Source organism: Peromyscus leucopus, chromosome 15, assembly GCF_004664715.2.
Source record: "Peromyscus leucopus breed LL Stock chromosome 15, UCI_PerLeu_2.1, whole genome shotgun sequence".
Classification (NCBI taxonomy): Eukaryota; Metazoa; Chordata; class Mammalia; order Rodentia; family Cricetidae; genus Peromyscus; species Peromyscus leucopus.
Window position 1 is genome coordinate 8,554,541 of NC_051076.1, and position 24,516 is coordinate 8,579,056.

A 24,516-nucleotide genomic window follows, 5' to 3' on the forward strand; every position below is an offset into this window, starting at 1 on the left:
GTCCCTGGCCTAGGGCTGGGGCTCTGGTTCATTGGGAAACATCACAGTGAAGTGGTCCAGGGCATGGACTCATTGCTAAGTACTCTGACTTTGGGTAGACAAGTAATTTTTAAATTTTGCAGTCATTTGCGCCAGACCCAGGGCCTTGTACATGTCAAACAGGCACAGTACCACTGGGCTACCTCCACAGCCTTGAACACATAATTTTAAGCTCGGGCCTTCATCTACAACATGCCAGTTGTAGATGACTAAAGGAGAATTTTAAAATTTTTATTTGTGCGTTGGGAGTGGGGGTTGCCTGTGTGTATGTACACCACATGCCTGTAGAACCCTAGGTTGCCAGAAGAGGACATTGTATCCCTTGAGACTGAAATTGAGATGGTTGTGAGCTGCCATGTGGGTGCTCGGGATCCAATCCTGGTCCTCTGCAAGAGCAGCCACTGTTCTAGACCACTGAGCCATGTCTCCAGCCCCCTACTGAGAATGTTTTACACAGGTACCTAGCACACAGTCAGAGCTCTGTGTTAAATAAAATTATCCCCTGGGTGTCCAATGCTCTCCTACTTACAGAATTTGCAGCCAGTGTCTTTTAAAACCCTCTCTACTCCATCAGTCGTGAAAACATCAGCTTCTTCCTGGGGGTTTTCCATGCAACTTTGTATTGTTTTGTACTTTATATTGCTTTCCTGGGGTTGCTGTGACAAGTGACCACAGGTGCAACAGCTTAAAAAGCAAACATGTCACTCTCATGGTTCTGCAGGCCAGCCATCTGGACATAGCATACCTGAGCTGAGCTCAGGATGTCACAGGCCATGTTCCCTGCAGGGGCTCTGAGGGACGACAGGCTTCTTTGCGAACAGACACCACTGTAGGGTCACATCAAGTCAACCTGTGTCGCTACAGCATGTGCTGGCTCCTCTTTGGGCCATGTCAACTCTCCTGCCCCGCTGTCAGCAGGCCTTGGGATGGAATTGAGAGTCGGGAGGCCCTCACCAAGCTCTGATCCTCAACACATTTCTAAGTCTCCCTCTTAACCATAGAAGGCAGTGTTTACACGCTCCAGGTATGAGGCCCTAATAATATCTTTGAGTGTTGTTACCCGGGTCCTTCAGAACGGGATCTCTTCCACACATGCGCAGCAGATAAGGGCCATATAGAAGAACAAGAGCGGGCCGCGGGCCTCGGTCTGTGTCCCTTTCTGGTCCCTTCTCTGCTAGGGCTTTATTTCCTAGCCCTGAGCTGTTTCTTCCACGTGTTAATCTGCAGCTGGAAGGATGCTTTACAAATGGATTAGATGGTCTTCTAGGCTTGGGCAGTTAAGCGAAGGGGGCCTTCATCCTGTGCCATGTCTGCATTTCAGTGTGAGGCAAAGAGGCTCCAAACGTCCTTTCCAACACGCTTTTCCCAAATCATGGGACAAACAGGAGAGGCGACGGTAGACGGGCCCTGGCAGCCATACAGTTTCCTTCACGGAATGTGAGACCGCTGAGTGGCAGAGTGACAAGCCTGAGCTGCATGGAGGGTGTTGTCATCGGTCTGTCCCGCTGGCTGGGAGCCATGCCCTGGCCATTTATTTTAAGCACGGGTTTTTATCATAGCCGAGGCTCCTAACTTTATGGCTCTTGCTTCACTGCCCATTTCCCCATCTCGAGTCACTCAAGTTCATATGGATTTTTCTGAAATGGAGCTGCTTGTTTTCCAGTGTTCTCCTGTGACAGCCACCTCTGCCCCAAGATGCCCTGGATTTAGTCCTTAGTGCCCCCACAAACCCGGGTGTGGTGGTGCACACCTGTAGTACCGTCACCAGGGAGACAGGGGCAGGGGGATACAAAGTTCAAGGTCATTCTCCGGCATATAGGGAGGTTGAGGGCAGCCTGACTGGAAATAAAACACAGAGGGAGAAAGGGGGCGGAGGCGTTACTCAATTGCATTGCACAGTGAGTTCTGGAAACAATCTATTGCGTACCGTTTTACAAACGTGTTGTTTATTTACTTCTGGGTAAATCTTTTCTTCTTTGTACTGGTAAGACACCCACCCCACCCTAGCCAAAACCAGAATGCTAAAAAGCAAAACAAAATCACCATCCAAAAGCACATTGAAGATCTGCATAGGTGGGTATGTTCAGAGAGTGAGTTCCAAGATTTGAGAAGACGCTTAGGCATCCAGAACTGTGAGCTGAACCAACCTCTCTTCTCCATAAACCACTCAGCCTCCGGTACCCTGTTACAGCAACACAGGACAGGCCAAGGCACTGGACAAGCATTCTGTCTGAGCAGGCGGCGGGCTGTGTCAGAGGCGTGTCGGCGCACACCTGACACTCTGAGAGCGCTGTTCATCACAGGGGAGGAGAACATGTAAAAAGCTTCTCCACTCTTACACCTGTTTTAGGGTAAGTGTGTTTAATAAACGCATTGGCTCTATGGTTGTACCATTATACCCAGTAACCAAGAGTAATTATTACTGAGCTCAAATACATGGGATTCGATGACCCAGGGCTAAACTTGGCCCAAGTTTCTAGTCCACCCACAGTCAGTCCACGCTACTAAAATGGATAAAGGGTGCCTGCAAGATGATTCAGAGTATAAAGGCCGCCAAGCCTGACAGAAGACCCGAGTTTGAATCCCAGGCCCCATGTGGCAGAAGGAGAGAACCCACTCTTTCAAATTGCCCCCTGACCTCCTCCACACATGTACATAGTGTGTATGACATGGGGTATGCTCACACACATAATCTCATGCATACAAAAAATAAATTATAATGTAATAATAGAAAATAAAATGGAGAAAAGAGCCCATTCCCATGCTGTTCTGTCTTTGGAAGAAGATTTATTCATTTTTATCATTAAAGGAATTTTATTCAAGCACCACAAATTTCGGATTTTATGATTTACCCTGCGAACAAAAGTTTGGGGAAGAACCACAGCTGGCACTGAACCTCTGTCAAGTTGATGAAACTGCTGCGGAGGTTGGAATGTTGCCGGTCTGGAGCTTAACGTCCGTTTTTCTTGGGCACTCTTCAGCTCCTTTGACAGCCACTCCTTACCTGCCCGGGTCTCACCTAACATCCGGGTGATTAACAGGTAAAACCTCGTCTCTAAGAAAGCAGTCAGACCGCATCCGAGGCCTACAGCGAGGCCACCTCTCTTCTGTAGTCAGCCTACCTGATGGCCCCACGGCTGTATTTTTGGTGTCTTGATTTATGACTTTGTTGTGTTATTACGGACATTTTTATCAAACTGTTACAATCTTGGAACATGGAATTTGGGGTAACCCAAACCTGGCCATGGCCCCTCATACTGGCTCCAGAAAGAACTCTCTCTAGCCCCCCCAGCGGGTGAGACCTGTGTGTTTTGCACGCACAGCTCAACAACTACAAATCACATTCATTTAAGCCCTGCTGAAGCAGCCTGGATCTTAAGGGGGGGGGGGGGTGACGGGTGTGACACCATCTGCTGGCACAGCGGGTGGTGGCCTGGACGCCTTCGGACTGGACTGGTGTCTTTCCCACGGAGCAATCGCGCGGGATCAGCCTGGTGGGTGCACGCGGATTCCCGGCCGCGCGCGCCCCGCGCACCCAGGCACAGCCCTCCCGCCCTCCCGCCTCCGCCCGCGGCTCCGGGGCGCGGCCAGGGCACAGCACCCGCCCCGAGCCGAGCGAGCGAGCGAGCGAGCGAGCGCCCAAGTTCCTTGAAGGCCGGCGGCGGCCGCAGAGCGGCCCTCCTCCCTCCCTCCCGTGACGCGCGGGCCCGCAGCGCGCAGCCGCAGCGCCGCCAGCATGCGCGCCGAGGCCCGCGGCGGCCTGGAGCGCTTCTGCAGCGCGGGCAAGGGCCGGGGGCTCCGCGCGCTGCGACCCTTCCACGTGGGCGACCTCCTCTTCTCCTGCCCGGCCTACGCCTGCGTGCTCACCGTGGGCGAGCGCGGCCACCACTGCGAGTGCTGCTTCGCCAGGTACGCGGCGACCGTGCGGGGGACCGTGCGGGAGGGAGGGGCCACGCGGGGCCACGTGCGCCGCGCTCCGCACAGCCACGGCCTGCCCCGCAGCCCGGCCCACGCCGCCCCACGCGTGTCCGCTTTAAACTTAGGCGCCCTGCCTGCCCCAGGCCGGCCGGAGATGGGCGGCTCCCCCTAACCCTCCCTCCCCCCAGGAGTGATGACACGATCAGCCAAGGACCCTTCCGGTCTCTCTTTAGGAGGAAAGGGGTGGGGCACGCCCATGAGACTGTGCTCCTTGGATAGGGGCGAGGGGGACACGGTTGAATATTTGATTGTAGTACATTCTATATGACGTGTGTGTGTGTGCAGAAGCTGTATCCGTAGCCATATGCAAAGCCTTGAGGTAGCTGGGACGCAGAAGGGTACGTTTTCACCCTGTCTCTTCCTTTTAGAAGACACACTTAATCTTAAAGGCCCAGAAGAGATCATTTTTCCAGTTGGGAAACGAAAGCCCAGAGAAGAAGAATGACTGTGTATACACAAGGCACTAATTAGGGGGCTGAAACCTGGCCTGGCTCAGGGCTCCACTCCCACCCACTTCCGTGCTCGCTAAGTTTGCAGAGGTAGGAGGTCTGGCTTTGGAGTTCAGCCTGTTCCAGGCCCACCATGGATGCCCGAGGAAGGGACCCTGCCTTCCTTACTTTGAAGGTCAATGTCTTCATCTTTGAAATGGAGATGCTACTGGGTTAGATTAAGCTAACCTGAGTTTCTGCAGGTACCTCTTGAGGGCTGGTCTGAGTCCAGCACTCAACGAAGCCCTCAGCCTCCCAGACCCGTGTGCCTCATTCTACAATAAGACAACAAAAGAATGGGCAAAGGCTGGATATTAGAGTAATATCGGCCCGGACTCCCTGCCAGAACTGTCTTCCGCTTGGGGGGACCTGGAAAGGAACTAGACGCAGAACCATGCCGTGGGCAGCGGAAGGGCTGTATGTGATGTGCCTCTTTGAATTGGTGAGCCAAGAGCTAAAGGGTCATGGCACCACTTTGCGACGTTTGAGTGAAGTGAGCACTGGGTTTTCCCAAAGTTAAAAAGGCTGCTGCGACTGGTCCCTTGATCTTCTGAGCCTCGCTGTGGCTGGGAGTCTGCTGCAGTGTGGGTGTCTGCAGTGCGGGAGCAGAGCGGGTCACCCTGCACAGAAGGGGTCTCCATCAGGGGTCCCCGAGCTTGCTGGAAGCCACAGTGTGCAGTGCGGTGGTGTGGACCTTGCTGAGTGCAGAGCAAGGACTCGGGTGCCTGCCAGTTCTCTCCTGAAATTAGATACCCGCGTTGACAGCTGAGACGTGCTTCTCTTCTGTTGGGAGTGTCCTGATTGTACACACAGGCACACGGGAGTACCCTCCAATCCGTCAGCCTCCCGAATCCTGCCATGTGTACAAACGTTTGCTCTCTCTCGACTTTAATTGTTCTGATTGACAATTGTTAATGTCACTAGTTGTTGGCTGTTTCCTCTCCCAGGCTGCCCCAGGCAGTCACGCCATTCCACAACCTCTTCCTGTTCGGCTTACGTAAATGTCTCTCAGCAGCCAGAGTCCTTAGAAATCAACTACAATTTTACTCAAGAACTGAGACCCATGCATCTAGAAAAATCTTTGTACCTCATCCAATGATGGCTATTAAGTGTGATTAGTTTTGCTAGATCATTCTAATAGACTACATAACTTGGTCTCCTATTTGTATATGACTGAGGCCTAACCTGTTATTATTAGACACATGCAGGCCTCTGTGGAGTCTGGGGGTGTAGGTAGGTCCATGTTACCCCCAAGTTAAAGCTACCTCCATCCTTTCTTGTGCTGGAAGTATAGTGAGAACATTATCACTTAAGAGAAATGAGCTACCTCTACGATGTCAGAATTTAACTCACTTGGAAGGAAAAACTTAATTTCTTCAGGAGTGAGGATATTGTATTAACCAAGAAGTATTGATAATTTTGATCTCTACAAAATAGGATTTTAGTGCCAAAGGAAATTTTTTTTTTTCTGAGAGTTTTAAATTAGTATCATGTTTTCTCAGCTTGGCAGGTGACATTTGGGAAGATGCAGCTCTTGCCTCAGCTGCTGGGAGACAACTCCCAAAAACATAAATAACTTCCAGGTGAGAGCTGTCTCTCTCACACACACACACACACACACACTTATGTTTGTGTACGTGTTATGGTCACTAGTTAGTTTTCTGCCAGGCTCTTCAAAGGGACACACATACATACATGTGTATGTACCTTTTTTTGAATATGTATTTCAAACTGAAAATTGGACGTTCTGACTCTTGATTTAATTGGCTACAGAGAGAAAGGCCCAGCTGTGACCAGGTGTTGACTAGAATGTACTAGAATATTCATTCTGCCTCTGGGGACCGCGTTCTCTCTCTCTCTTGATCTTTATTCTCTCTCTCCTGGGACACCATGTGACAGGGCTGATGTCTGCTCTGAGTGTGTGGGAGAGCCTGGAGGTCCTCTTGGCCTTTGCAGGAGAGCGGCCTGTGCTTCGTCTGGCTCACACACTTTCAGAACTGACGTGATAAAGAATGTCCTGTCATGAGCAGTTAGACTTTTGCCCTCATGTCCCCAGCTTTAGTCCTAGTTCTGACCTGGCACGATAGGCTTTAGTGGATTTAATTTTATTAAGGACCGTGAAATCCCGGAGCTGTTTTCTTCAAGTTCTCTGAAAGAGATCCTGCCTCAAACCATGGCATTGGAAGACGATACAGTGCTCCATGCTGCTCTGACTCCAGCTGTTCATCAAATGGTCTAAAATCATCATGATTCCTAAATGGGAAATTGCGCATAGGCACTAATCATCTGTGAAGTCCCCGTTTATTAAATAAGTAGTCAGATAAGACACCCTGGCAAAAGACGTGCTCCTAGAGTGACACTCGGGAATACAGATGACAGGTGAGTGTGTCAGGCCTGGGATCCCAGCTGCTTGGAGGGCTGAGGCAGAAAGACTGCAAGCTCAAAGCTAGCAAAAGGAAGGCTGAGAATTCAGCTCCCCTGCGGACCTGCTCAGGGCTTGGGCATGTGTGCGGAGCCCTGGTCTGGGGTGGGTTCGGGAGTTGTCCATCTGTTTATCAGGTGAGGAATTCTCGTGTGACCGTTCCCGTTGTTTTTAGAGCTAGCAAAGCAGGGGCTTGCCTCTGGATGGAATGGGTTTGGATGCTGGCTGCATGTCGTCCCTGGCAGCTGTCTGTGGGCAGTGGGTGCTCAGTCTCTGAGACACTGGGCTCCTCTGCCTGTAAACTGAGCCTTCAAATGCCCACCCTGCTGAGCTAGGGAAGGTGAGAGGACAGGTCAGGTCCCCTGTACCCTGCAGGCGGAGGACGCTGTCACACTGTAGCCTGGGTTGTTGTGTGATGAGCTCGGCCACTCAGGTCTTCAGACTCCATTGACTTGTATATAAAATACCGTAATGCCAGGGACGTGCTTTGAAAGGTTAGAGGAGACCCTGGCATGTGTGTGCGAACTCTACTCACTGTCCAAGGGCTAAACCAGTATTTCCCCTGAGTACCTCGGAATGGTAATGGTCTCTGGGGTGGGTTTTCACCATTTCCGGAAACAGTGTCAACACTACTACATCTACATAGGCAGGGCTCTTCCAGAGAGCACCTTACAACTCCGGAGTGCTCAGGCACCGGATTCCTTCAGCACGAGATTAAACAAATATTTAAGGGGAAGGAGAGATAACAGAATTTTCCACCTAGTGAGGCCACTGGGACTCCCTTTTCCTCCCTCCACTGTGATTCTTCCCGGAATGGCTATTACAGTCAAAGCGTGTGTGTGTGTGTGTGTGTGTGTGTGTGTGTGTGTGTGTGTGTGTGTATGTGTATACAGTAGTGTGCTTATATACACGTGTGTGCCCACGTGCTCACACAAGCTCTGGACCCGAGTCTGCCTGTTCTCTTCTTTCACTCTTCCCTTGATAGGTAGCAGCCTAATGTATCTCCCCGCAAGCCAGAGGTTGATCTTAGGGGCCAGGTAAGCACACCACTAAACTGTGTCTCCAATCCTTTCCCTAATTTGTTGTGTTTTGTTTTGTCTGAGACAGGGATCTCTATGTAGCCTTGGCTGTCCTGGAACTCAAAGAGATCTGCCTGCCTCTGCTGGGTTAAAGGCTAGTGCTCTGAGGTGCAGCCCTAATTTTTAAAAACATGTTTTTACTAGGTTGCCCAGGCTGGCCCTGACCTCACTCTGTAATCTAGGTAGCCCTCAGACTTTCAGTCCTACCTCAGCCTTCTCAGTAGCTGGGATTGCAGACCTGCGCCACCATACTTAATGCATTTCTAAAATGTTTAAAAAAATCAGTTGGCTCGGCTGTCTTCACTCTGTATCTTATGCAGATGCGGACGCTTGGAATCTGATTAGGAGCCGCATGCATTCTGTGTGGCCCATCACTGCATGTGACCATGGGGAAAGCTTTAAAGCATTCTGCTGGAAGACACATGGGTCGGCTCCATCTCTGCGCCTCACTTCCTGGCCGTCCAGCAGGACAGGATAGTAACCTATTATTTATTTATAATATTATTTATAATATAATAATAATATAATAATATTTATAATATTATTTGTGAATAACATCCTTTCCTTTTGTTTAACTCTCAGAACTTGTCTGTGCCCAGGTTGTATGAGTGAGGCTTGGAGATGGGCGTTCTCGTGAGGCTTTAAAGCCATGAAGTTTCTGGGTGGCATTCTTGTAGGACAAGTAGGTTCAACTTCCTGTTGAACGTTCTTTAAAATGCTCTTTAAAGAAAAGCCTGCGATTCCTCTGTAAAGACCCAGGCTCGGGGCTGCAGCCTAAATCTGGCCTTCAGAAAAACTCAGGATGGATGAGAATTGAGTCTGTTTTAGAGTTCACCGTAGGGGGAGATGCCCAAGAAAGTGTCTACTGTATTTCGATGTTTTAGATTCCCTCTTTTGTGCTGGGGCTAATCACCTCTTTCTTCCTGTCACTATAAAAAGGAAAAATAATCACCCTTTTCGACCAACTTTCTTTCTGCCTCCCCCAAGCACCGAGGGTGGATTCTGCGCGGAGGGGGCCACAGCACCTGTTCCAGCTCTCTTTCATCTGTCGCACAGGCCGCTCTAATTTTTTAGAAAGCCCGTTTTCTGCTAGGCAGAGATAGCGCCCTCTGGCTCTGGCCCGCTCTTTGAACTGGTGTGTGCCCTGATCCTCCCCTGGAACTAACCAGACCTAGAGCAGGGCACCCAGCTTGTGCCTGACTGCCGTGCGCCCTCAGTTTCCTAGGGGAGCCTGCCTGGGGCTGGTGGGAGGCCACCATGCCCAGGTCTCTGTTCCCCCTCACAGACTTGCCTTGGGAAGCATCATACAGGTGCCTTTCCCACCCACATCTGCAGCCCTCACTCACATCTGTGGATTCTGAGAAAAGCTGCACTAGTTTAGGGGTGCAGTTCTCAGGCGGGGAATTGACTGAAGTGCCTGCCTTTTCAGGGTTGAACCCCCGACCTTGGCCTCATTAGCTCTGTGCGCTGTCACAGAGCTGCACACCTCACTTTGTGTCACTTCAGCGGACTCCCTGCCTGCCACCCTCAGAGGCCTCCTTTTCAATTGCAAAGGCGTTCACGGGACACAATAGAACAGAAAGAAATCCCGTCTCTCTTCAAGACTGCTCCGAAGGACCGGAATATGAAATTTAGCAGGAAAATAATACCAAAAAAAGGGGACTTGAAGGTTCTAGAAACATTCCAGGGCACACATGTGCTGAGGGTACATCTGTGTTTCCTCGAATCTTCAAACAGAAATTTAAAAATAGTGCTCACGTCCTTGTGTCAATGTTAACAAAAAACCTGGTGACTCTCGTGTGCAAAGGGTGGTTGCGTTTTGCCGCTGGGTGGGCACTTCTGGGACAGCGCGCATCTGGAAATCCTAAGTGCTTATCTGGGGCAAGTCCGCTGTGTCCTGACACCAGGTTGAGGACTTACCCTAATGACAAGGACTCTTGAGTGTTGGCTAGTAGGTTCTGATTCCCTGGGCACACGAGACCCCAGGGCAGGAGAAGCTGAGAGGGGAGGGAAGGGTGCTCTCCACGCCAAGGCTCACAAGCCAGTCCCAGCGTGCCTACCAGGGTACAAGTGATTTTTATACCCTAGGACTTGACGGAAGTTGTTAAAATCTGTGGCAAAAATGGACAGTCTGGAGCTAGAGGGATGACTCAGTGGTTAAGAGTGTCTGTGGCTTTTCCAGAGGCCTCAAGTTCAGATCCCAGCACCCATGTCAGGTGGCTCACAACTGTCCGGAACTCCAGCTCCAGGGATCCAATGCCCTCTTCTGGCCTCTTTGGGCACACACACATCCCCATACACACACACCACACACACTCAGACCTCTTTGGGCACACACACACCCCCATACACACACACCACACACACTCAGACCTCTTTGGGCACACACACACCCCCATACACACACACCACACACACTCAGACCTCTTTGGGCACACCCCCACACACACACTCAGACCTCTTTGGGCACATCCCCATACACACACACCACACATACTCAGACCTCTTTGGGCACACCACACACACACACACACACACCCCACACACACACAAGCCACACACACTCAGACCTCTTTGGGCACACACCCCCACACACACTCAGACCTCTTTGGGCACATCCCCATACACACACACCACACACACTCAGACCTCTTTGGGCACACCACCACCCCCCCACACACACACACAAGCCACACACACTCAGACCTCTTTGGGCACACACCCCCACACACACCACACACTTAGACCTCTTTGGGCACACACCCCCATACACACACACCACACACACTCAGACCTCTTTGGGCACACCCCCCATCCACACACACTCAGACCTCTTTGGGCACACACCCCTCACACACACCACACACACTCAGACCTCTTTGGGCACCCCCGCCACACACACAGCATGCACTCACACATGCACACATGATACACATGTGGATATGAAGGACCTGTTCACAGATGTGAACAGGCACCGGCTCCTGCTCTGTTGGTAGTTCCTGTGGTGATATTCCTGTAGGACATGCTTCCTGTGAGCGAGGACAGTCTTACCTGCCACTGCACAAATCTCCAGTGTACTCACTCCTGTTGCTGTTCAGTGATAACCTTCCGGCCTCGGAGGTCGGGGACTTTAGTTATGAGCCCCTACGTTCTGGAGAGTATAAACTATGACCCTCTCTCTTTTTTTTTTTAAACCACATATGAAAGTCTTTGCCTCTGGAGCACTTGTGGGGTTATACATCCCTAGAGAAGACTGGGAAGAACCCCAAGTCCTGTATGTTCCGTAGGATATGTTATGTTGTCGACACGCAGCCCAGCCTTCATCTCAAAGGATGGAAAAGACAGTGCAGTTCTTTTTAGAGGATTTTTTTTTTTGTCAAGAGACAGAGTGAGGCAGAGGACAGCTTGTGGGAGTTGGGTCCCCTGATAATCGCAGAAGGCCTCTCTACCTTCTCAGCGTAAACCTGCGGTTTTCTAGGCCTCCCAGGAGAAGCCCCACTTACAGAGAAAGGACGTCCTTGAACCCCTGTGGAACCCAGAGTCGCTTTTCACTCTGTCATGTCCTTACCAGATTAAACTTCCGCCCAAGGCATCCCTGAGCACGTCATTTATCTCACCTAGAAAATGAGTAAAAGAAGGGAGATAGTTGTAACACGGATCTTATAATAAAAAACCCAGAGCCGGATATTGGGGTGTCAGAGAAGCAGAGCAAACTACAGCCAACCTCACCTCGCCAACTCCTCAGCTGATCCTGTTTCCATGAATCCTCAGACTGAAAGCCTTACCTGAAAGAATCTCAGCTGAACTGCCTCAGTCCATCTCCTCACGCCTTATATACCTTTCTCCTCCCTGCCGTCACTTCCTGGGATTGAAGGCGTGTGTGCTTCCCAGTACTGGGATTAAAGGCGTGTGCCACCACTGCCTGGCCGTTTCCAGTGTAGCCTTGAACTCACAGAGATCCGTATGATCTCTGCCTCCCGAGTGATAGGATTAAGGGTGTGTGCCACCACTGCCTGTCCTCTGTGTCTAATCTAGTGGCTGGCTCAGTACTCCGATCCCCAGGCAAGTTTATTAGGGTTCACAATATATCACCACAGATGGTGTCTTAGCAACCTTGGGGGATGTAACTTGAGGGCCCCCAGCATGCTGTGTATGGTGAAAGCTGAGACAGCTGGACACTCGCTCTCCCTCAAGGCACGTGTACCCACACTTAGGTACACCCTGCCTTCTGCACATTTCTAGAAGCTCGCACTCCAACTCTCAGGTGTGTCTCACTGAACACCTTTCTGTTATTCCTCATGCTTAAGCCTGGATCTAAATAACTAACAAAATCTCCAGTTCTACATCATGAACTGGATAATCCTCCAATTCTTTTCAGCCTTGAGTCCTGCTGTGGCCTGGGTTGAGGTCCCTCAAAGCCTAAGGAATTCTTCAGGCTACTGGGGGTGGCCTACCTTACACTCGGCACAGCATGCTTTCATTCCAACAGTTTGGAAAACTTAACGATATTAGTTGCTGCCTTGTGCCCTAAATTTTTCCTGCCTCCCCCCAGAGGAATGGTCAAACTTTTAACAAGCCTCAGAACAAAGCTCGAGCCGAGGGGAAGGTTCATCCGGCTCTGGGAAGAAGCCCCCCGCTGCGCGTGGGTCCTGATTTACCGTGCCTCCCGTATTAAAGTGATGTGGGGCACATCTTTCACCGTCACACAAAACCCTGCAGCCCGAGTGCTGTCCTGGTTCCCTGACCAGGGTTATAATAGGGCATCGCCACAGTCCCTCCATCTTTGTTCCTCACCCAGGGGACCACAGGCCTTGCTGGTGTGAGCACCCTCGCCGGGAGGGAAGCTAACTTTGGTTCTGATTGTCTTATTTCAGCCTCTGGTGAAGTTGGGCCTCACCGCTGGGCTTCTGCCTTTTCTCTTTTTCATTTGGCAGGGCCTGCCTCGGTTAGGCGGAGCAGACTTGTGACCGTTAGTGAAAAGTAATTGTTATTGCAACCCCCCTGTACGCCACTGTCAATTCCTTTCATGGTCAAACCCGGTAAGCATTCATTTCAGCAGCAGAAAGTAGACAGTGGATGGAATCGGATCCTTTTCATGTGGACCAACAGCACCTGTGGCCACCGGCTAACTGGCCGGGCTCCTTAATTACATGCCTAACTTGTTGATCTCCATGGCTTTCGACTTTTAGAAGCAAGAGAAAACCACTGTGTGTCTCCTCCATGGAAAAAACGGTAGGAGAGTCTTCCACCACGCTCTGTTCCCATCACTCATAATCAAATACTTGCATTTTCTGTAACATTTCATTTTTCCCTCGTGGATAGTCATTTCTTAAGTTCAAAGAGCCCTTCTGTTCACAGCAAGTTATATATTTGCCCATAAAACAAAGGCTTCCAAAACATTAATCCTGTAGCTATGAGTCTGAGTGGGTGTGCTGGAGATATTTCTGTAGTTGGTATTACTGTAAATACATAAAAGCACAAGATCGGCTAATTAAAAGGGCCATCCTAATGTCAGCATTTATTGTTCTAAGTGTTCTAAGCAGGGCATTAAAAACTTTGCACATTTAATTTTCATAGCGAAACTTCGAGGTTCCAACTATATGTTAATGTGTTACAGTGGTGGAAACTAAATTCAGATGTATTAACTGCTTATCTGCAGCTCCCCTCCCACGGCCTGCCAGGCCCCGAAAGAAGATGAGGGAGTGAAGCTGAGTGAAGGGAGGAGAGGCGTGGTTTCATCCTGCATGTGACTGGAGAATCAGAGTGGGGAAAGAAGGCTCGGGTTTCCTTTCTGGAAGCCTGCACCAGTTTCTAGAGTTTTCTGTGGTAGTTGAAAAACCCAGGGCCAGGCACTCTGTTCTTGCCTGAACGTTCATCAGCAAGACGGCTGAACACCCTGAAAGCCGCTGAGGGTGCTGTTTGTTCACGAGAAAAGCGGTACCCACAACAGAGCTCTTAGCAGTGCAATCCCAACAAATTCTGAGCCAATGACCCCCCTCCGTTGTGCTGTGTGAATACAGGCCCGTTCTGCCTTCCAGAAGCACAGTAGAATCTTCTAAAGAATTTAAACATCCCAGCACTGAGGGCTGCAGGTGTCGCTCAGTTGAAGAATGAGCCTCGTAGGCATAAAGCTGTGGGTTCAGTCTCCAGCACTGGAAATTGGGGCTGGACTTGGAATCTCAGTACTTGAGAGGTAGAGAGGTAGGTGAATCAAAAGTTCTGGGCCATCCTTGGTTATGTTGCAAGTTGGAGGCCAGCCTGGGCTACATGAGATCCTGTCTTTAAAAAGGGAGATGGGGTTGGTTCAGCAGGTAAGGACTTCCTGCCAGACCTAACCATCTGAGTTTGATCTTTGGGACCTGCACAGTAGAACAAGGAAACCAATTCCTGTGAGTTGTCCTTTGACCTCCCCACGGGCATTGTGGCATGTGCCCCCTCCCCTAAAATAAAGTGTATTTATAAAAATCACCCCAGCACAGACCAGGCACAGACTCGGTGCTTCCTCTGCAGACAGGGCCAGGGCTAAGGACCATGAGAGGTAATGAGTGACCTGCTCATGTTACTGGCCTCCTTTGTCGATAGATTTTAAGGAAATTCAGGCTTTCTGGTTTTTGTTTGGCACAGCTTCCCCCGGACATCTGCATTTTTCGGAACAGGTTACTTCACAAGTCAAGATTTAGCTCTGTGTGTTCTTCAAGTCAGGCTTATTTCAGTGTTCGCCTGCTCCTGTGGAGAAGGAGCCCCTGTGAAGGCTCCTGTCACTCATCCTCAGGCACTCACAGGCTCCCCTCCTGTCTGTCTGTCTCTCCAGCATTCGTACATCCCTGCTGCCATGGTGCAGGTTCTGACTCGGCCCGTTGTGGGTTCAGGATCACCCATGACTCTTTTTTTTTTTTTCTTCCACGTGTGTCAAAGTTTGTTTTTGTCAACTAGACACACCTGAGAAAAGGGAACCTCAGTCTAGGATCCGCCTCCATCAGACTGTACTGTAGGCAGGTCTGTGGGGACATTGCCTTCACTGATGGTGGTCCCAGCCCCCTGGCAGTGTCGACCCAGGGCAGGGGATGCTGGGATGTGTAAGCAACATAGCTAAGTAAGGCAGGTAAGAGTGAGCGGTGGGCAGTGATCTCCGTGGACTCTGCTTCAGTCACTGCCTCTAGGCCAGATAAACTCCTCTCTCTCACAAGTTGCTGTTGGTCAGTGCTTTGTCACAGCACCAGAGAGTCTACCTAGGACAGTGTGTCTGTGCATATGCCTGAGGTGTGCGCCTGTGCATGCGGGTGTATTTGCATATGAAGACTATTCTCCTGCCACACTTCCCTTTTTCTTTCTCTTTTTGTTTTTGAAACGGGTGTCTTGCCGTATTGGCTATATGGCCTGTGATCTCCCAGAATCCCCCTGCCTCACTCCCAAGCCTTCGTCAGTGCTGCGTTACAGCTGTGCCCCAGCTGTGTACAGCTGTACAGCTGTGGGTTCTGGGGATCTGAACTCAGGCTGTCACGTTTGCACAGCAGGAACCTTATGACACTCTACCGAGGACTCTTGAAGAGTTCGTGTCTGTTGCCAAGTGTGGGGACAGCTGAGCATCTGTTTGCCGTCTCCATCCCAAGCTGTCCAGGTGATGTTTGGTTTTTTTTCCTTAGCGGTAACTATCAAAGCAGCTGGCTCTTCCCACTTCCTGCTCAAGCGCCGCCTTCAGAGCAGGAAGCAGGTGGCGTGCAGGAGGTGGTGATGAAAGAGACTCACCCAGAAGCAGGAAGCAGGTTAGGTGTGCATGCTCACAGTACATTGCTGGAGGACGTGATCTCGGGAGCCCCAGGAGCAGGCCAGTGTCCCCCACTGGACAGGGAGGTCCTTCTGTACACAGAACACACGTCAATCACTGCTTCCGGTCCTCTTCAGATCACACTGACCCATGTCACAGTTGATTGAGACCTGCCTTGTGAAAAGCGATCCTGCAGCAGTTCATCTCCAAGTGACATTTCTGGGGTGCCCCTGGAGCTTCTCAGATGCACTTCCTCTGTGTTCTATCCTGTGGAAGGTTCTCGCTCCATGCGGGTCCTGGGATTGAACTCAAGTTGTCAGGGTTGACAGCAAATTTTTTTTTGGGGGGGGCGGGGGTCAGGGCCTCATGGAGTCCAGAACTCACTGTGTATCTGAGTCTGGCCTTGAACTCACTTCTGGTCTTGCTCCCACCACCACCCCCAAATTCTGGGATTACAGGCATGTGCCACTATGAAACAGTACCTCTTCTTCCTTTTTCCAGATTCTGGCTGGTGGATTTGATGGCTCGCTGGTCCTAATGAAGGGCAGCCTAGGGAGTCCGGCATCATAGTGAACTCAGTCGAGCCCCACCCTAACTCAGCATGCCTTTCTCTCTGGGATGTTCTGTGGAAGCCGAATCATTCCTCCCTCAGTAACCCGTGCTGGCTCCTGAACTTGAAGAAAATAATTATTTTTATTTTATGTGTGTAGTGTTTGCCTGCATGTATGACTGTGCACCACATGCATGCCTGGTGCCCAGAGAGGCCAGAAGAGGGCATGGGATGCCCTGGAATTGGAGTTGCAGGTGGCTGTTAGCCACTGTGTTGGTGCTGGGAACAGAACCTAGATCCTGCGTAAGATCAGCCAGTGCTCTTAGCTGCTGAGCGTCGCTCCAGCCCCTGTAATCTTACGTTTTTGTGTGCGGTTGAGCTAAAATGCTGTAACTTTCTACTCTTTACTCGAGGGGATGGGCTTCGCTTTGGTTTCAGGTGTTCTTCCGTGTTTTGGGAGGCATGGGATTGAGACAGGGTCTCAGGTAGACCAGACTGGCCTTGAACTCCCTCTGTAGCCAAGGATAACCTTGAAATCTTGATCCTGTTCCCTCTGCCTCCCGAGTGCTTTGAGTAGAAACACAAGCCACCACAAGGCAGCATCGTGGGTCCTAAGGGTGGGCCTTCCTGGCTTATGAGTCTTTGACATTTTACACAATTCCTGAGGTTTGGTAGGGGCACCGGATAGATTATTGAGAAAAGTTACTAACTTTCATCGAACTGTCAAGGAAGTAGGTCTCAGGTCTTTTTTCCTACAGACAAAAATGAATTATAAAGATGGCTTTTCACTGGCTGGCTTAGAGGGGCCTCTCCCGGTGGTAACCCACTTCTGGGGGGATCTTGAGTGTCCCTTCCTTGGCCTAACTGCCTCTGCTGCAGCCCCCGGCATCACTGCCCAGGCCACGCCACTTGCCAAGTGCTGACATGTCACTTCACAGTTGTCTCTGAGTGCCCTCTGACCTTCTCTGCCTCTGCAAGAAGGCAAGCAGCCAGCTCTAAGCCTGTCCCGCCTCCCTGTCACCAAATGTAGAGTCAGAGTCTGGGGCCGTCAGAGGGGCCATGGGTGGTTCAAGCCGGAGAGTTCACTCCACTAAGTGAGGGGGTTCCTTTCTGAACCACCGAAGCTGGTAAAGTGGGTGTGTTTCTGTATGTCTCAGCATCAAGACTTAGCTTCCTCCTGCCTGTCGTCCAGCCAGTCCCCGCAGTCAGGCACTGACTGCCTTGCAAGCTGCAGTAGCCAGCTTATTCTCTGGTGACATTCCTGGGTCCCTCTCTCCATCAGGGAGGAGTTGGGTGCCTGCACTGGTGAGACACAGGGCAGATGGTGCAGTGCTGAGATGCTCAGTCTCTGAAGAATTGTAAGCCTCTCTGGTGCCAGCACCTCTGGGCTGCAGACACTGTAGCAGTGGACACGCCCCCAGCAGGAGGGTGACAGACACTGCAGCAGTGGACACCCCCCCCAGCAGGAGGATGACAGACACTGCAGCAGTGGACACACCCCCCCAGCAGGAGGATGACAGACACTGCAGCAGTGGACACCCCCCCCAGCAGAGAGTGACAGACACTCAGCAGTGGACCCCCCCCAGCACCCGCAGCATGGACAAAAGGATGACAGACACTGCAGCAGTGGACACCCCCCCAGCAGGAGGATGACACGACACTGCAGCAGTGACAACGCCCCCTAGCAAAGGAGGCAATAACAGACACTGCAGCAGTGGACCCACAGGAGGAGGATGACAGACACTGCAGCAGTGGACACGCCCCCAGCAGGAGGATGACAGACACTGCAGCAGTGGACACGCCCCCAGCAGGAGGATGACAGACACTGCAGCAGTGGACACCCCCAGTGCACGGGGCGGAATGACAGGGAAGTCTGACTCGACCACCAGCCAGCGAGGATGACAGACACTGCACCAGTGGACACCCCCCAGCAGGAGGGTGACAGACACTGCAGCAGTGGACACCCCCCCAGCAGGAGGAGGATGACAGACACTGCAGCAGTGGACACCCCCCAGCAGGAGGATGACAGACACTGCAGCAGTGGACACGCCCCCAGCAGGAGGATGACAGACACTGCAGCAGTGGACACGCCCCCAGCAGGAGGATGACAGACACTGCAGCAGTGGACACCCCCCCAGCAGGAGGGTGACAGACACTGCAGCAGTGGACACCCCCCTAGCAGGAGGATAACAGACACTGCAAGGAAACAAAGGTGGAGCAGCAACCGCCCCCCAGCAGGAGGATGACAGACACTGCAGCAGTGGACACCCCAGCAGGAGGGTGACAGACACTGCAGCAGTGGACACCCCCCCAGCAGGAGGATGTCAGTCACTGCAGCAGTGGACACGCCCCCAGCAAGAGGATGTCAGTCACTGCAGCAGTGGACACGCCCCAGCAGGAGGAAACAGACATGACCCACTGCACGCAGTGACACCCCCCAGCAAGAGGAGGGTGACAGACACTGCAGCAGTGGACACCCCCCCAGCAGGAGGGTGACAGACACTGCAGCAGTGGACACCACCCCCCAGCAGGAGGACGACAGACACTGCAGCAGTGGACACCCCCCCAGCAGGAGGGTGACAGACACTGCAGCAGACGCAGCTGACAGCAGGTGGACACCCCCCAGCAGGAGGATGACAGACACTGCAGCAGTGGACACCCCCCCAGCAGGAGGGTGACAGACACTGCAGCAGTGGACACCCCCCCCAGCAGGAGGATGACAGACACTGCAGCAGTGGACACCCCAGCAGGAGGGTGACAGTCACTGCAGCAGTGGACACGCCCCCCAGCAGGAGGATGACAGACACTGCAGCAGTGGACATCCCCCAGCAGAGGAGACAGACACTGCAGCAGTGGACACCCGCAGCAGGACTGACAGACTGCAGCAGTGGACACCGCCCCCCAGCAGGAGCGGATACAGTCACTGCAGCAGTGGACACCCCCCACAGGAGGGGAAGACATGCGCAGTGACCCCCAGAGGAGGGTGACAGACACTGCAGCAGTGGACACCCCCCCAGCAGGAGGGTGACAGACACTGCAGCAGTGGACACCCCCCCAGCAGGAGGGTGACAGACACTGCAGCAGTGGACACTCCCAGCAGGTGGATGACAGACAGCACTGGCCAGCAGTGGACACGCCCCAGCAGAGAGGATGACAGCACTGCACAGTGGACACGCCCCCAGCAGGAGGGGACAGACACTGCAGCAGTGGACACGCCCCCAGAGGAGGTGACAGACACTGCAGCAGTGGACACGCCCCAGCAGGAGGGTGACAGACACTGCAGCAGTGGACACCCCCCAGCAGGAGGATGACAGACACTGCAGCAGTGGACACCCCAGCAGGAGGATGACAGACACTGCAGCAGTGGACACCCCCCCAGCAGGAGATGAACAGACATGCAGCAGTGGACCCCAGCAGGAGGATGACAGACACTGCAGCAGTGACAGCCAGCAGGAGGATGAAGACACTGCAGCAGTGGACACCCCAGCAGGAGGTGACAGTCATGCAGCGTGAGCAGATGACCTCCCCAGGCCAGGAGGATGACAGACACTGCAGCAGTGTGACACGCCCCAGCAGGAGGGTGACAGACACTGCAGCACGTGCGACACCACCCCAGCAGGAGGATGACAGTCACAGCTGCAGCAGTGGACACGTCGCCAGCAGGAGGATGAGACAGACACTGCCAGCAGTGGACACCCCCAGCAGAGGATGACCTGAAGACACTAGGCAGCAGTGGACACTCCCGAGAGCAAGAGAGATGAATCAGTCAGTGACACAAAGTGCAGCAGTGAGAGATCGCAGGGCCCCAGCAGGAGGTGACAGTACACTGCACCAGCAGTGGACACCTCCCCCCCAGGACAGAGGATGAGCACCGGAAGTCACTGCAGCAGTGGACACCCACCAGCAGAGGATGACAAGAACACTGCAGCAGTGGAACCACCCCCAGCAGGAGGATGACAGACACTGCAAGCAGTGGAACCACTCCCCCAGCAGGAGGATAACAGGACACTGCAGCAGTGGACACCACCCACCCAGCAGGAGGGTGACAGACACTGCAGCAGTGGACACCCCCCCCAGCAGGAGGTGACAGACACTGCAGCAGTGGACACCCCAGCAGGAGGATGACAGAACTGCAGCAGTGGACACCCCCCAGCAGGAGGATGACAGACACTGCAGCGTGGGGAGTGGACACGGCGCCCCAGCAGGAGGATGACAGACACTGCAGCAGTGGACACCCCCCCTCCACTCAGCAGGGAGCGAGATGACAGTCACTGCAGCAGTGGACACCCCCAGCAGGAGGTGACGACACTGCGCAGTGCACCCCCAGCAGGAGGATGACAGACACTGCAGCAGTGGACACCCAGCCTGACAGCATGCAGCAGTGACCGGGTGACAGACACTGCAGCAGTGGACACCCCCAGCAGAGGATGATAGACATCAGAGTGACATCCCAGAGGAGGTGCAGTCCTGCAGCAGTGGACACGCCCCAGCAGGAGGGTGACAGCACTGCAGCAGTGACACCCCCCCCAGCAGAGGATGACAGCACTGCAGCAGTGGACACCCCCAGCAGGAGGATGACAGTCACTGCAGCAATGGAGTGGACACCCCCCAGCAGGAGGAGTGACAGACACTGCAGCAGTGGACACCCCCCACAGGAGGTGACAGACATGCAGCAGTGGACACCCCCAGCTAGCAGGAGGATGACAGACACTGCAGCAGTGGACACCCCCCAGCAGGAGGTGACAGACACTGCAGCAGTGGACACCCCCCCAGCAGCGAGGGATGACAGACACTGCAGCAGTGGACACCCCCCCCCCAGCAGGAGGATGACAGACACTGCAGCAGTGGACACCCCCCCAGCAGGAGGTGACAGACACTGCAGCAGTGGACACCCCCCAGCAGGAGGATGACAGACACTGCAGCAGTGGACACCCCCCCAGGCAGGAGGATGACAGACACTGCAGCAGTGGACACCCCCCCAGCAGGAGGATGACAGACACTGCAGCCAGTGGACACCCCCCCAGCAGGAGGATGACAGACACTGCAGCAGTGACACCCCCCCCAGCAGGAGGATGACAGACACTGCAGCAGTGACACCCCCCAGCAGGAGGATGACAGACACTGCAGCAGTGGACACCCCCCAGCAGGAGGATGACAGACACTGCCAAGCAGTGGACACCCCCCCCAGCAGGAGGATGACAGACACTGCAGCAGTGGACACCCCCCCAGCAGGAGGATGACAGACACTGCAGCAGTGGACACCCCCCAGCAGGAAGAAGAAAAAGGAGTGACAGAACAACAGCACTGCAGCAGTGGACACCCCCCCCAGCAGGAGGATGACAGACACTGCAGCAGTGGAAGCCCGCCAGCAGGAGGATGACAGACACTGCAGCAGTGGACACCCCCCCAGCAGGAGGATGACAGACACTGCAGCAGTGGACACCCCCAGCAGGAGGAGGATGACAGACACTGCAGCAGTGGACACCCCCCCAGCAGGAGGATGACAGACACTGCAGCAGTGACACCCCCCCCAGCAGAGGATGACAGACACTGCAGCAGTGGAGCCCCCCAGCAGGAGGATGACAGACACTGCAGCAGTGGACACCCCCAGCAGGAGGAGTGACAGACACTGCAGCAGTGGACACGCCCCCAGCAGGAGGATGACAGACACTGCAGCAGTGGACACCCCCCCAGCAGGAGGATGACAGACACTGCAGCAGTGGACACCCCCCCAGCAGGAGGAGGATGACAGACACTGCAGCAGTGGACACGCCCCCAGCAGGAGGACGACAGACACTGCAGCAGTGGACACCCCCCCCAGCAGAGGATGACAGTCACTGCAGCAGTGGACACGCCCCCAGCAGGAGGAGGGTGACAGACACTGCAGCAGTGGACACGCCCCCAGCAGGAGGACGACAGACACTGCAGCAGTGGACACCCTCCCCAGCAGGAGGATGACAGACACTGCAGCAGTGGACACGCCCCCAGCAGGAGGGTGACAGACACTGCAGCAGTGGACACGTCCCCAGCAGGAGGATGACAGACACTGCAGCAGTGGACCCCCCCAGCAGGAGGATGACAGACACTGCAGCAGTGGACACCCCCCAGCAGGAGGATGACAGACACTGCAGCAGTGGACACCCCCCCAGCAGGAGGATGACAGACACTGCAGCAGTGGACACCCCAGCAGGAGGATGACAGACACTGCAGCAGTGGAGCAGGAGGATGACAGACACTGCAGCAGGGACCCCCCCCAGCAGGAGGATGACAGACACTGCAGCAGTGGACACCCCCCCAGCAGGAGGAGGGTGACAGACACTGCAGCAGTGGACACCCCCCCAGCAGGAGGATGACAGACACTGCAGCAGTGGAGCCCCCAGCAGGAGGATGACAGACACTGCAGCAGTGGACACGCCCCCCAGCAGGAGGGTGACAGACACTGCAGCAGTGGACACCCCCCCAGCAGGAGGATGACAGTCACTGCAGCAGTGGACACCCCCCCCAGCAGGAGGGTGACAGACACTGCAGCAGTGGACACCCCCCCCAGCAGGAGGATGACAGACACTGCAGCAGTGGACACCCCAGCAGGAGGGTGACAGTCACTGCAGCAGTGGACACCCCAGCAGGAGGACGACAGACACTGCAGCAGTGGACACGCCCCCAGCAGGAGGGTGACAGTCACTGCAGCAGTGGACACCCCCCCAACAGGAGGGTGACAGACACTGCAGCAGTGCATACCCCCCCCACCAGCTGCAATGCCCCGGCATCAGCCTGTCCCTGCTGACAGTTGGCAGCTGTTTTTATACGTTTTCCTGTGACTTACTTGATAGAGTCATTCCTAGCTTTACAAATAATTAAGATTTAGAATCAAAGCATTTATTTTTTATTAGTGTGTATAGGTGTGGCTGTGTGAGTTGATGTGTATCACATGTATGCAGGTTCCCAGGGAGGCAGAAAGGACACCGTGTTCCTTGGCATTGGCGTTACAGGCCATAGTGAGCTGTCTCAAGTATGAGTTTGGGGAACCAAACCTGGGTCCTCTGCTAAAGCAGTAAATAGTCTTCTCCACTGAGCCTTCTCTCCAGCCCCCAAAGTTAAGATTTTTATAGTATGTGGATTAATGCAGTAGCTTCACCATTTTTGAAAGACCTTTGGCTACACACACACGCACGCACGCACACACGCGCACACGCACGCGCACACACACGCGCACACACACGCACACACACACACACACACGCACGCACACACACACACACACACACACGCACGCACGCACGCACACGCACACACACACACTAGCCCCTAGAAACCAGCAGGCAGCACTTCCCTGTCCTTGGAGAGAAGCAGGAAAATGGACACAGTAGTGAACAGGCCGCATGGACAGAGTGCTGGAGAGAGAGCAGGGCGGAGAACGTTACCTGTGCAAAGTGATTGTGCACACCAGTCAGCTGCAGGCCCTGACACCACGTTCAACAGCAGGCCCCAGCTGGCTGTGCGCATCACTTGTTACACGGAAATTCCTGTGCTTCCTGTACGCTAAGCATAGCATTGTTTCTCACCTGCTGCTGCCAGCCCACAGCTGTGTCCAGACACCCTTCACGGGCTGTAACATCCCACAGCTGTGTCCCAACACCCTTCACGGGCTGTAACATCCCCACAGCTGTGTCCAGACACCCTTCACGGGCTGTAACATCCCACAGCTGTGTCCAGACGCCCTTCACGGGCTGTAACATCCCACAGCTGTGTCCCGACACCCTTCACAGACTGTAACATCCCACAGCTGTGTCCTGACACCCTTCACGGGCTGTAACATCCCACAGCTGTGTCCAGACACCCTTCACGGGCTGTAACATCCCACAGCTGTGTCCCGACACCCTTCACGGGCTGTAACATCCCACAGCTGTGTCCCGACACCCTTCACAGACTGTAACATCCCCACAGCTGTGTCCCGACACCCTTCATGGGCTGTAACATCCCACAGCTGTGTCCAGACACCCCCTGTGAGCACCTGGCTGTAACATCCCACAGCTGTGTCCAGACACCCCTTCATGGGCTGTAATAGTCCCACATCTGTGTCCAGACACCCCTTCATGGGCTGTAACATCCCACAGCTGTGTCCAGACACCCTTCATGGGCTGTAATAGTCCCACAGCTGTGTCCAGACACCCTTCATGGGCTGTAACATCCCACAG

General features: G+C 53.6%; 1 protein-coding gene across 3 annotated transcripts in view; it reads left to right on the forward strand.

Annotated features, from left to right (window-relative positions):
* The first annotated feature begins 3,506 nt into the window (after positions 1 to 3,506).
* The window catches only part of Smyd2 (SET and MYND domain containing 2), a 50,192-nt gene continuing 29,182 nt past the window's right edge, over positions 3,507 to 24,516 (forward strand). The window contains exons 1-2 of one of the 3 annotated variants that reach the window (XM_028876766.2): positions 6,485 to 6,884; positions 7,913 to 7,964. In XM_028876766.2, the coding sequence (XP_028732599.1) occupies positions 6,878 to 6,884; positions 7,913 to 7,964 (59 nt within the window). In that variant the 5' untranslated portion in view covers positions 6,485 to 6,877. Of the gene's footprint in view, positions 3,949 to 6,484; positions 6,885 to 7,912; positions 7,965 to 24,516 lie in introns of those variants that run through there. The other 2 variants (XM_037211148.1, XM_028876765.2) reach the window with 2 other exon arrangements.